The 13,867-nt window shown below is 37.9% G+C and overlaps 1 protein-coding gene across 1 annotated transcript; it reads right to left on the bottom strand.

The window, feature by feature from the left end:
- Positions 1–3,590: 3,590 nt before the first annotated feature.
- LOC146571098 (uncharacterized) lies at positions 3,591–9,955 on the bottom strand. Its single transcript, XM_085280075.1, has 8 exons — positions 9,755–9,955; positions 9,193–9,260; positions 7,488–7,559; positions 6,439–6,503; positions 5,311–6,303; positions 5,067–5,228; positions 4,862–4,957; positions 3,591–4,575 (listed from the first exon to the last, which is right to left on the bottom strand). The coding sequence occupies exons 5-8, from the start codon at positions 6,286–6,288 to the stop codon at positions 4,267–4,269; spliced, it is 1,545 nt and encodes a 514-aa protein (XP_085136201.1). The 5' UTR covers positions 6,289–6,303; positions 6,439–6,503; positions 7,488–7,559; positions 9,193–9,260; positions 9,755–9,955; the 3' UTR covers positions 3,591–4,266.
- Between the last annotated feature and the right edge of the window lie 3,912 nt (positions 9,956–13,867).

Below are 13,867 nucleotides of genomic sequence, written 5' to 3'. Positions count from 1 at the left end.
GTAATTTAGAGATTTCTTAATCTCCTCCATCTCATCCTCGGAGACTGTGGCTTTCTTTGGTGGCATTTTGTAGGCGGCTCAGATAAGATCCAAACACACCTGTTTAGTTGTTGATGCCTGATGGTGGATCCTGGGCCTGGTGCCTGGTGGTGGATCCTGGGCCTGGTGCCTGGTGGTGGATCGGTCATTGGTCTTTGCTGGTCACAAATGTTTTTGCACACAGTTTTAGGAATATTGTCTCACAATTAAAATTTAGGAATTACAGCCATTTTTACATCATCATTATAGCTTCAAACACTCAGTAAAATACGGTGGACTTAAATGTATCACATGACAGCGTCCTTGAGTGTTTCACAGCATCAAGCCAGACTTTTTTATTTCTCTTTTTCTTCTCCAGAGATCAGCACTCTGTGAAAGATCATCTCCTTGCTGGTGGAGATCAAAGAAATGAAAACCAATTCCAGCAAACCACGAAATGACAACACAGTTGCACCGCAATGTCTGAGGCATCAAAAGCCTTACCTGAGTATTATATTTGATTCAGTCTAATAATAGGGCTGATTAAGGAGAAAATTGTTACATAATCAATAAGACTTGGAGTTGCTTGAAAAAAGTGTAAAAACCTGAGCAAAAGTTCCTTTATTTTAGTTAAAGAATAAAAGGGGGTAAAAGCTGACAATGACAATCTTATATAACAACAAAATCTTTTATTGCGGAGTCAAGAGGTTTCATTTGTTCCACTTAGAAATGAGTTTCAAAAGACAAAATACTAAAGGCACCATCTCTGCATAATTCTTCTGAACACAGATTTCTAGTTTGCCTGTTGCTGAATGCAAACTATACGAACATGATAAAAAGAAGCTATAGCAAGATCCCGCCTCCCATCTGTACACAGTTTCAAGCTAAATGTCAAAGGTGCCTATAAGCAATCTGATTTGAGTGTGGCGGTTCCAGCTGGTCCATATTTATTCTCAGCTCTGGGACAGAGCATCAGGTTCACGCTGGGCTATATCTAGACTTTGCCATGTCTCAGAAGAGTCTTCTCTCAAAGAGTGAACTGCTGAGTGATGAATAAAAGTGCCAACATGATTCGCAGTCAGTGCTGTTTTCATGGCTCGGATGAAAACGATAAGGTCGAGCAGCTTTGAGAAAATCTCATCATTAGTCCTCTCACAGGCCAGGATTTAATTATCTACACATCCAAATCGTCCGCTTCCCCCTTCTCAGCAGATTATTCTGCTCCTGGAGGATCATAACCATGATGCCTTTCGCCTCTTTCCTTGCCTGCATGGTAAAACAGCAAAATAAGGATGCCCCGTTTATGTGTGTGTGTCTGCATGTCCTTCATGGGGGATGGTAGGACTAGTTGCATGATGAATAGGTGCAGCATGTGTGTCTGCTGTACATGTGCTTGCATGCATGTACGAGTGTGTCGGCGAGCTCTAGAAATAGGTTCATGTAAAATTTATCTTCAGACAGAAAATTGACCCAGATTTAGTGGAATCTCATTGTGCCTAACTACATAAAATGAATCCCATGACAAAGACAGAGCGCAACAATGACAAGAGGAGCTAAACAAGGGGTTGCTGATTAAGAACTAAAAAAAAAGGAGCAAAAAGGAGGACACAAGGAAAAGAAAAGGAAAAGAAGGAGGCGGAGAGCTGAAGTGAGCAGAAGAGGGGGGGAAGCAAAGACAGAGAACAGAGATGTGCACTTATACCTCCTCTGAGAGCATTGTAATGCTGCTGCTTTATGTCTTAATGTTGATCACGCTGACTCTGGTGGGACCTCATTAGCTCAAGGCAGAGAACTGTGTTCAGCCATCTATTGCCTGGTAGGGAAATACACAAGTTATAATGTAATAATATTAGCTGAAGGCTACAACTACAAATGCTAAGTTGTTCAGTAGCCTCGTCTGCCTCTGAAGTAATTTAGTAATAGAGTAAGAATAGTTGATATAGCTTGATTAATAGTCTCATACCAGGCTGTACTGATTTTCTTGTGTTTGCATTGAGCAACACATAAAATATGCACCAACACTGGGCCAATCAATTGTCTCGATTTTTGGGGGAGAGACAACAAATAGTTGTAGATGAACTAGTAGTTATGTGTAGAGTTTGATGCAGCAGATAAATGCCGAACAGTCTGTGCGATTTAGCAAAAATACTTCTTCTCGTTATAATAAAATCATACTCAGCAAATCACAGTGATTGAGGAAGAAAGCGCCAAGCATTGTTGTTTTTTTCTTCTTTTTAAGGTGTCTTTCCTCTGCTACATATGTTCTATACAGCTTATATTGTTTTCACCATCCAGTTGGAGGGAATCAGTTTGGGAATTTGACCAAATGTCCCACGCCCTCATCTTCCTGGCAGTCCTCTTCATCCTGCTATTACCAAATTAAAAATCCAACAAGGTCAATAGTTATTTTCTCAGACACACGGTCTCCACTTCTCACTAAGAATATCCCCACGGGTTCATCAGCCTTTGAAATTCCACTGGGCACCAGACACTCGGTCCAGACACGTACAGTGATCCCCACCAGCTGTGGATGTTTACTTGGTAAGATTTCTGGACTCATTATTTTGGTCCTGCTGATGGCTCATGACTTGCTTGTTTGTAATAACTATATTTCAGTAGGAAGCATTTATCTGCTGCTGTATACTTTCCCACAACACCATTACAGACAGACGGATAACATTATCTATTTCTGCATTGCCAGCTGTGGCTCATTTCCTTTTGAATTTTGTCCAAGTGCTTTTTTAACTGAGATGTGTAAAAATGTACCATTGTGTTCCCCTCAGTCTTTCAAAATAAAAAAATAAATAAAAGGATGCATATTTGTTTGCATTAAACTTTATATTTATAACTCTACAATAGACACAGCCCACTGACTAGAGCTAGCTTTTGATTTAGATCACTTTCGTTCCCATTAAAATGGCACCAAAATCCTCAACTCTGTAGGGACACCGTATGCCAATACAGCTGTCACTATACTTGATGTCAAAGCTGAACAAGTGTGAATGTTACAACACAATTTAGATAATTATTTAGCCTTAAATTCTCTTCTTTAAAATTCTGACAATTCAAGTGGTAAATGTCTTGCTGCTTTTGTCACACTTACCTTTGCTAATAGCTAATACTAATACCCTAGCTAATTCTGGTGTTTCAGCTACACTGTAAAACCTGACCAGTTAAGTTAACTCAAATGATTTGGGGAAACCGATTGCACCAATTGATTCAAGTTTTATAACTTAAACAGTTTTGGGTTATTTAAGTACTTTATTAGAGTCCCGAGAACCCAAAGCAAATATGATAATGTAACTCAAATGCATTATGTTTATTTACTCATTGTTTTTAGTATGTTTTAACTTAAACCATTAAATTTGTTGTACTAAGATGCTGTATTTATTCAAACTTATTTAAAGTGTTACATGCTCATATTCAAATTAAGTTAAATTTACTTAAATAGTTGTATTTAAACAACTTAATCCATTTGGGGAAACCGATTGCACCAAATGGTTCAAGTACTATTAACACAAAACCAAGCTATCGTTCTTTCCAATCAGTTTTTATTAACTTTAACTGCAGAGAAAATACAGAATGAATACAACCATACTTTGAGTCATAACCTATGACTGCTAAAGCCATTATCAAACAAACAAATAATTAGGCATTTTAAAACTTGCGCTTTTAGGGAATTTTGAATGGTTTTTTTAGCATTTTGAAAATCAATTAAATATACAAAACACAAATTTAGGTGTACATCATATAAAAAACAATAGTCTAGAGGCAATTAGAGCCATAACAATCACAATTTTAAGTAACATTTAGTATAATAATGAAATCAGATGCACTACAGCAATGCAACTATAGAAAACAGCTGAACTAACAAAAAATATTCTCAAAAGTATTTGTGGCTTCTCAACAGTTTTGCCCAGACCTCGAATCAAGTAAACTGGCACTCATCACACAATTAAAAAAATAAAGCTTGAAAGTATACTGTACACATTGACTAATTATCAGTTATCTTCCAAAAGATTTCCATGTAACTAAAGGGTGTTTTTAGAAATAAGCTTAAGATTACACACTATGTAAAGATTTTTTTCAATCACAAACAAAACGTCAAATATGGATTGTCTCCTTATTCTTAGCTTTCTCCACATTGCTTTTTAGAAAGCTAATTACCCTGAACAAATAAAACTATTGAAGCCATTCACAGATAACTGAAAAAGCACGACTATACTGACAGTGAAAAACAAACATCATCTACACAAGCTCATTTTTTAGTGTCTGCAATTTTGGTTTTAGTTGCTTTCTCTCATCGTCTAGCTTCAGCAACACTACTTGAATGAACTCAAAAAAGCCAGTACACTTCTCAGGATAGCTCAGATGCAGAGCATAGATTAGCCCAAACAAACACACCAGAGCATCAGTCCATGAGTGATGAGTCATAACAACCTGATCTTCAAGTACTATGAACACTTGGCGTGGTGAGAAAGGAACTCCTCCAGGCACCTCCTCTTCATCGACATCAGCAACCAGAGCAATTGTGGCTTCATAGAACTCAATTTCCTCCTATAATACACAGTGCACAATTATTCATCTGTAATACCTCTGTTAAAAGTATAAATACAAATGGTCAAGCACCTTTCTTCAGTTTTTCAAATTCTATATATCATAACATGTTTTAAATTGACAGTGAAGGTTCATTTTTCATTCATCCAGTCAAATCAAGGATGAAAGAAGTTTATAAGTCATTCAACTTCATGTCTTCAACTTTCAACCCAAGTCCAGATGACTTATAAACTCCTTTCAACCTTTTTTAAATTCAAATGTGCAAATTATTGTAATACCCAAGTACCTTGCATGTTTTGAAAATCTCTGAAGAATCCTCCTTGAGGTACATTGGTAGGCCGGCCAGAGCTGCTGTTCTAGTTGCATAGATGTCGTTTTTGTCCTAAAAACAAAATAAATAAATAAATAAAATAAAGATATATATATATATATATAAACATAACAATGGCAACTGCCAAGCAAGCAGAATAATAATTAGTATTTTTAAATACCTGTTTTCCATATGCCAACAAAAGCTGCTCCATCCTTTCACCGACCCGTCCAGTTTTCCTCTTTTTGTAAAGTCCAATCAGCTGAGGAGCATAATCATCCAGTGCAGCATAAAACACATGTGGCAGATTCTGATTGGTGATCCGATGAAATTCAAAGTAGAGCTGAGGAGAATTCCAAAAATATTATAAGCAAAACACAGCATACTATATGAACAGCAAATGTTATATACGTAGTTGTACTTACCTGTGTCTCATGAAAGAGTGCTGGCCATCTGTCCTTGAGCTCTGATACAGGAGGAGAAGTGGTGACAATCTCTTCACGCCGGAGGGCAAAAGTGCGCATCATATGCTGATGAATGAGAGGGATGTCTCTTTCTGCTGAGGTCTTCTTGAACTCCTCTACCATCTCAAGTCTTCTGGTTTCCAGAGACTCCCTTGTTTCTCCAAAAGGATAAGAAGGAAGGAAGTTGACCTCACCTCTCCTAGGTCTTTTAATATTGGCCCTTGGTGAAGCTCCATCTGGGTTTGTTCTGCTGCGCTTTCCAGCATTCACAGCAACATCCATGATGCCAGCTTTAGCCAACTTCTTTCTTTGGTTTCCCATTTTATATCTCAGGCTATTCTTCCACCCTTCCCACCCAGTGTCAGAATTCCTCTCTTTCAGACAGGGGTGTTTTCTAACTAAAGCTTCTGCAGCCTTGCCAATTTGTGTTGTACTAGGGTATGCTTTTAGTTTGTAGATTTCTTCCCCCATTGTCTCAAGTATGTTGTGTTTTTGATCTCGTGTCAGCGTAATTACTTTCCCATTTTTATCAAATGCTGCATTACCCTCTCTTAATACATGTTCCACTTCATAAGAAAATGGCGGAACAATAAAAACTTCTGGCCATCTACTAATACGCTCTGGTGAATCTATGGTATCAGTGCTATCAGTCTGAAGGATTGTGTCATCAGTGCTCGTTGAAATCTGGTCCAGCTCAACTAACCTGACAACTTTAACAGATGCTATAGCTGACAGGTCTTCTATTTTAACCAAATTACACAAGGCATTATCAAAATCTGGGTCATGAAACTGAAGCCGAAAGTCAAAAGTAAAATTTAGCCTACATTTGATCTCATCTATGAGGGCTTGCACACTGTTTGGACGAGATGGCAAAATAAGTTTTTCAGCATTATCCTTATCAAGGATGACCCTTAGCTTCAATATTCCTGTTGCCTCCATCTGAATTTGTTATTTCTGTAACAGACAGGTTTCACATATTATAGTGGCATTTTAATGCATGTTTGTGTTTACAGTTATTTACAAAATATTAATTGTGCAAAAATATAAAAACATTTATGTGAATACAAAAAAACTGAATAGATGAATTACCTTTGCATTGGTTCAGAAATTGGTGGAATCAGCTGATGTCTCAGTTCTGTTTCTTTAGTCAGACACTGGAATGAAATGGTTTGTTGTTAGAATGAGTTCATTTGCTATCTTGTAAGCAACATGCGGCATGTGGTCAGACAGTTGGCACAGAGATTTTACACTGTGACGGAGACCCCTCTGTTGATTCTCTGCTACTTCATATGAACGCAAGTGCTCAACGTAATAAGTGTCATAGTCTTTCAAGAGAAAATAAATGTTGTTTCTGATGAGCAGTACATTAAGAATCTCTTTGAACTCTGGCAATGCAGCATAAGCACCTGTGCATACAAACATGCCAATTGCAAAGTTTGTGCCATTAATTGTAACCTTTTTTGTTGCATATATTGTGTCACTGTCAGCAATACCTGAAATAAATAATTGTGTATCTGCAGGTAATGATGAAATGTACAAAGACTCCATTTTGGATGTTTGCACAGGTGGTTTGAAAAACGTTGATGAGGACAAATAAAATGCCATCATGCTTTGATGTCTCTCTGCCAAAGTTTTTAGTATATTTTTGTAGTTGTGAGTGTCATGAACTATTTTTTTGAAAACCTTATGCTTTCCCTCAAATCTCATTGTCCAAAGATGAACTAAGGGACCAAAGCACTTTATTAAGTGTGGGTAATGCTCGATGTAATGATGCTTTGGCCTGAATCGAACATTAGGAAACACTTCCTGAAAGAGTTGTCTGTGATCTAATATTTTACAGGCCATGTACTGAATGGTCTCGTCACTAAAAGTATGAGACATGGCAAGCTGAACTACGTCCTTTAAATCCATTAGCACTTCCCAAAAAGTGTCTCTTTCTGGAACTTTGGAGCCAATGAGAAGAGGCAACAGTCTAAGAAGGGCATGATTTTCATGCCCGTTCCCACCAATGGTCCCTCGCCTGGCAAAATTTGAGGGTATTGGATGAGGGCGATCAACTTTGTCAGAATGTTGGTAGGGAAAGCGCAGAATTGCTCTGTTTAAGTCTTCTAAGGTAAAATATCTCTTAGAAATCAAACCTTTTAAACAATGTGCCAACTCCACAGGAACGACACCTTCAAACAGGTCGTGTAGGAGGTCAGGTGGGAAGCCTGTGACAGGATGGAAGAAAGAGAGATGGTCAGAAAGAACACAGGGGTTTTTAACACCATAGTTTTCCTCAATGTCATCATTCTGAAGCTCTTGCACAAGATTACCATGAGCATCTTTTGTTCTCATTACATAATTCCCTGTAACAGCATTTTCTGTTTGCATTTCTGTTTGGGTGGCATGACAAAACCTACAGAAATATGTAGACCTGAAACTCTCATTGAAACCAGCAAGTCCATGGGCAGCAAGGTTGTCTGCCACAACAGAGTAGACAGTGCCTTTAAGACATTCACCAAGAGTCTCAATGTAGACACCTACTTCTTCAAGAGTTTTCAGATCATTTAAGAGTGGTGACAACATTTCCTTAAACCCAAACTGGCGTACATCATTGGAATTGCACAGCAGAGCAAGCTGAGTGCAGTGTAGAGCAGAACGAGATTTAACTGGAAAGTTTGCCAGTGTCCAATAAACTGCAAAGACTTTATGTATTTTCTTTGAGGTACCAAGTGGGTTTGCGATTTCAAAATCATCCACATAAAGTATTATTGACAATTTCTGTCCCTCTTGTGACAGTAGAACATTTTCCTGGTAGTAGGATCCATCACAAAATGACATGAAATGTCCAGGAATCTGTGTGGGTGCTTGTTTAATTTCTTCAAGCACATCATTTTTTTTCAACAACAATTGCAAAGATGTGAGAATAGGCACATACATATAAGTGTGCTTTGACGATTCAATTAAATACTCCACAGGTTTGACATATGGAAAATTTGCTTCGTAATATGATTTCCACCTCTTTGCTGTAGATAGTGGTCCTTCAGATGTGACACATTTATGTAAAACATTACTATCAGAAACTGCCTGACAAATCTCATCCACCAGTTTGTCCGTATATGTACAGTTGTGCTTTTTCAGTATATCTACAACTGATTTTCTAACCAGAGGTACTGATAACAAAAACAACTGATCAATATGCTCAATAATCTCCTGTGTTGCTCTCTGGGACACATGGAGAATGGTCTGCATTTTCAAGAAAAATCCAGCCAGATTGTATTGCAACTGCTCTTCTAAACCCTCAATTCCACTGATTTCACTGGTGGATGCCACTTGATTGTCATCTGATGACTCTATTGAATCAAGTTGCATGTCATCTTTTTGTTCTACATTTATAACACTTTGCACAATGCCTTCATTGTAACTTGTTGAATTTTGGTGGTCTCTGCATTTGTGGGCATTGAAGGTTGTGTATACATTGGTTTTAAAATTGCAGTTCTTGAAAGGACATGGAACAGTTTCTTTTCGTTTTAAATGCCCCCTCAGATGGATAAACATTTGGCTTTCAATAAATGGCTGCTTAAAATTACACACAGGGCAACAAAATCCATATTTATTCAAATCTAGATAAGAACCGTCTTTTCTTTGTGTGGGAGTGTGCATTCTTGACATGTGTATCTTTAATGAATTAAATGTACTAAATGTACACATGCATGTGTTGTAGAGACAGGGTAAGGGTGAAATTGTGGAGTACTGACTATGGTTGAGCCGATAATGCTTCAACAACATGACTTTTATGGCAGTAGAAAAACTACACAACTTGCAATTCCACATTTTGATGCCAAATCGTTTTAAAATCACCTTTACTGGCTGTCTTTAGTGCAGTGCTGGATGATCTCTCGCATGCTACTGCTCCTTCAATCGTCAGACTGTAATAACACAAAAGCCATGAGGACAGAATGCTAGCAGAACAGTTTTTACTTTTAGACTTTTACTTCACTAAAAAACAGTCAACCTGGATAACACAAGCTTTGAAAACAGTAACTACAGTTCATTTTCAATTCTGGTTGGTCAACTACACTAAATGTTATAAAATAATAAAGCAATTTTACATAAGTGAAGTACACAATAGGCTAACCCTTGGAAAGTACAGAGTCAGAAACGTTTAGGTTTGGTGCAGTGCAGCTTTGAAAAGGTAAATTATTTCACGACTAAAATGCCACTAACCATCATACTTTAAATTTGTGAAGGTGAACTTGTCCAGTAAACTCTTAAAATGAACACTAAATAAATCTTCTACTATTTTCACTGTGTCAAAAGTAGGCTACATTTGAACTTGATAAAGTTCAGAGTCAGAAAAGCCTAAACACTGATTTTACCAAAAGTTTTGTGCCATGCAGTTTGCAAAAATTAGACTACTTACCAACTATTTGATTGAAACAAGCCACCAACCGTTAATTTTTTAAATTGTGAAAGCAGACTCCATACAGCGCTAGGCGGGAATTGTGTGCTGGCAAGCTAAGTTACGAGCTACTACAACAAAGTATGATAAATTACAACAAAGTACAACTAAAACAAAGCAGTCTGATAAATGTACGTTTTGTATGCTAGAAGTAAGCATTAACAAAAAAACATAAAAATAACGTTTATCTTGTACTTTCCACTCTTGCAAAATTTCTCTTGACGAGACTTGTGTCTCATGGCCGACAAGTCCAGGCAAAACGCTGGGGGCGGGGCTGTGGATGATGACTAATACAAATGAATTAACACTACTTAAACAGTTTAAAGCAACAGTACTTAAAACATTACAAAAACATCATGTGTACTTATTACAATAAAGTTATTATAACATATGTATACTTTTGGGTCTACCTAACACACTTCATGAAAGTTACTTTAACTATTTTTCAGAACTGAGTAAGAACAACTTACTTCTTTTAGTAAGATGCACTGTTGGGTTTTACAGTGTATTAGTGAGTTTGATGTAATGCTGCTTTTGCTAATAGCACTGCTGGCCAAAACAACCAAGTGGGAAGGAATTTGACTTAAACCTGGAATTATCTGCATACTTCAACTGGACAACTTTATTTCTCCAGAGGCATATCAAATGGCTAAAGACCAGTCCTGCTTTTTTCTTTATGCACACACTCACACAGACAGACATTCGTGTCTCACAGAAGAATGATTGCGGTTTAAAAGTCTGCGACACTCTTATTTCCTTGATGTGACTGTCATCAATTATCTGATCTCATTTCATTAGAAGCTGAGCGACATGATAGCTAGTCCCCAGACCACATGGCCCTACAGCAGAGAATCAATGAAGAGCTGCCGAGTGAATGACTGGTAGATGGTGGTTCAAATGGAGATATGCTGAAAAGCCAGCTTGAGCCTGTGAGCTGAATAGTTATGACTCAATCGTTTATCAGCTCACTCACTCTGACTCTCCTGTAGAGTGACTTCATAGTGCAGGAGATCTGCAAATGAAAATGGGTTTGACATTGCCAGCTATTTCCAGATGCCAACCAATGTTCCCTCTAATTTTTCACGTGTCTGAGCGAACACACAAACTCCCTGAGCGGTTCCTTGGACCACTGTGAGCGACATCAGACGTGTGCACTGTGGTCACGCCGGCATCGAATCCATCCAAGTTTTATGGTTTATTAAAATAATCAAATTACAGCATTTACATTTATGTTAGACTACTTTTAATTAACTGCTTTAGCCCACTTACAATGAAAATGTAAAAAAAGAATCTTGTTCCTGACCTGTGTAGTATGTTAACACTATTGGAAGTAAAAATAACTTGAACTCCAATTTCGAAAACACAACTTTCTTTTTTTTTTTTTAGAGCTCTGACTTGTATTATGAGTATGAGTCTGTGGTCTGGGAGAGAGTCCTGTAACTCTCTGTCTCCAAAATACCAGTGTTAGGCAATTAATTATATAGTTACTTCTTCAAAAAAGTAACTCAGTTTGGCAAACAAAGTTTTTTGCAGCTATTTTTTTTTAAATGCAGCCAAGGCGTTTTTAAATAAACATTTCAAACTATTTACAGAACAATCAGCTGTTCTGCATCAAATCTGATGCCACACAAATAATCTCTGTCCACTATGAGATAAAGGAGAACAACAGCCTGATACCTGCAGGCCTGACAACAGGAGATGTATCTCTCCTGTAGCACCTGTAACATTCAGCAGTCGCCTCATTGTTCTGACACACACAACAAGATTATTAACTACACTACACACTAACTACACAAGATTTGCGCTAAACGTCTCAAATCTCTCACATCTCAAAGCACCGCCGTCACTCCTAAAACTTCCCCCGTTTCTTAACAACTAGATGCCACGTTGCCATATCATTTTTTGATTGGTCAGAATTTCTGTGTGCAGAGACCGTGCCAGCAGTGCGCAATTGCGCACGTGCGCAGCTTAGAGGGAACATTGATGTTGAAAAGCAAATCAGGCCCGCTGTCAGGTTTCCAAATTATTTCAAAATTTGGAAACCTTTCAAATGGTCACTCTCAAACAAAAATACTTGACTTTGAATTTCAACTAAAATTTCGTGATGACTAAATACTTTGCCTGTTTTTGCTTAAAACATTCTAATGGTAAGATAACAAGTTTGATACCACTGTCATAACTCTATATTATTTACGATTATAACATGTTAAACTAGCTTAGCATTAAGACATAAACCACTGTTAATGTGGTGTCCTCGGGATTCCCATATGCTTGTTTGCCATTCACCTAGGGACCATTTGTGATCCGAGGACACCACAAGGGTTACAGGTGCTTTAGAGTTTGTCTTCAGACACGATAAAAGCAATGCACTTCAAGTATATATTGAATATCTCAAGTATATTGTAATATTGCTGAAAAAACAGGAATGGCTATACAGGTTACAAAAGTTTTACCTTCTCATCTTTTCTAACAGTTTTTTCAGTGTCACTACTGGTAGCATGAGGTGATACCTGGACCGAACAGAGGTTGTACAGGTAGTCCAACTCCTCCAGGATGGCACATCAATATGTGCCATTGCCCGAAAGTTTGCTGTGAATCCCAGCACAGTTTTAACATCATGCAGGAGATTCCAGGACACTGGCAGTTAGTCTAGTACAGCCGGTCCTTAACCCATCAGCAGGACCAGTATCTGCTCCTTTGTTTAAGGAGGAACAGGACGATCGCTGCTACAGCCCTACAAAACGACCTCCAGCAGGACACTGGTGTGAATGTCCCCTAGGACATCATCCGTCATCTCATTACGAGCATATCCAGACATTATCAGTCATGCATGCAAGCATGTGGGGGTCACACAAACTGCTGAGTATCACTGTGAGTTGCTGCAATGGAATTTTAGGAAAATGGACTTTCTTCAAATTTAACCCTCCATAGTTTCATCATTTTCATTTATCCAGCATAACGTTTTCTCCATTGAGATCTGATGTGTTTTCAAAGTGTTCCTTTATTTGATTGATTGACTGATTTTTGAGCAGTGTATTAGGACCACGTTTCAGTAACTATTCCATGTGCCAACACAATGGAGAGCAAATACCCAAACTTTATTCCCACACAGGTGAGTTATCTTGTATCATTCCTGGTACAAATACACACTAAAGAGCAGGCCCAAGTGAAGTTCCTGGAAAGGCAACTTATTTTAAAGAGCCCATACAAAAAGCTGTAAAATGAAAACTAGAAGTCATCACTGATAAAGAAAACACAAACAATCCCAGGCTGACAGAGACCCAACTGAAACTTGTATTCCTTCAGCTTTCGGCAGTAATGGCTTTATAAACTCTTCTATGAATAAAATGTTAAATTGTTAGATAATAAAAAAAATGTCATCATCTTAACCTTCTCACAGCTGTCAGATGTTTTAACAAGACTCAACAGCTGTTTTTAGAAATTCCTAATGTATATGTATAATGCTTCTCTCCTATTGATCCCACTGAGCTAAACTCAATAATTACTTCATCAAACCATCAGCATGTCTATTGGACATCAGCCGTATAAGACTGCTCAAAGAAGTCTTGCCATTAATTATCAGTTTATCATTATTAATAAGCTAAACCCTGCAGGCTTTCAAGCTGGCTCTAATTCAACCTTGTCTTGTAAAGCCTGTACATTATTAATCTGGTTTATGTAATTGCAGACTGATTTCTTACTTTAAATGTCAAAACTTCTTGAAATAAAAAGGAGGTTACAGAAGACTTATCATTATCAGAGGAATGGCTTATTTACAGAGTTTCTGTAGAGGTGCGGAATTGATAAATGACACACGTGAAGGTTACTAATGATAAATAAACTCATCTCTGTGTTCGTCCTGCTAACTCTGTGCAGCCTTTGATAAAACTAATCACAACGTTTTAGTGCAGAGACTAGAATACATCACTGGGAGGAAACGCACTGCACTGGTTAGAATAAGGCTACGTCCACGCTACCCCAGATAGATTTGAAAACTGTGTTTTCATCTGAAAACGCTCTGCGTCCACACTAGCGTTTTCAGTCGTTTTCACAGAGTTGTGCGTCCACATTGAA

This window comes from Mchenga conophoros, linkage group LG7, assembly GCF_057382185.1.
Source record: "Mchenga conophoros isolate Kocher_MC1m ecotype Shallow Benthic linkage group LG7, M_conophoros_male_GT1.1, whole genome shotgun sequence".
Lineage (NCBI taxonomy): Eukaryota > Metazoa > Chordata > Actinopteri > Cichliformes > Cichlidae > Mchenga > Mchenga conophoros.
This window is presented reverse-complemented; position numbering and strand designations above follow the sequence as displayed.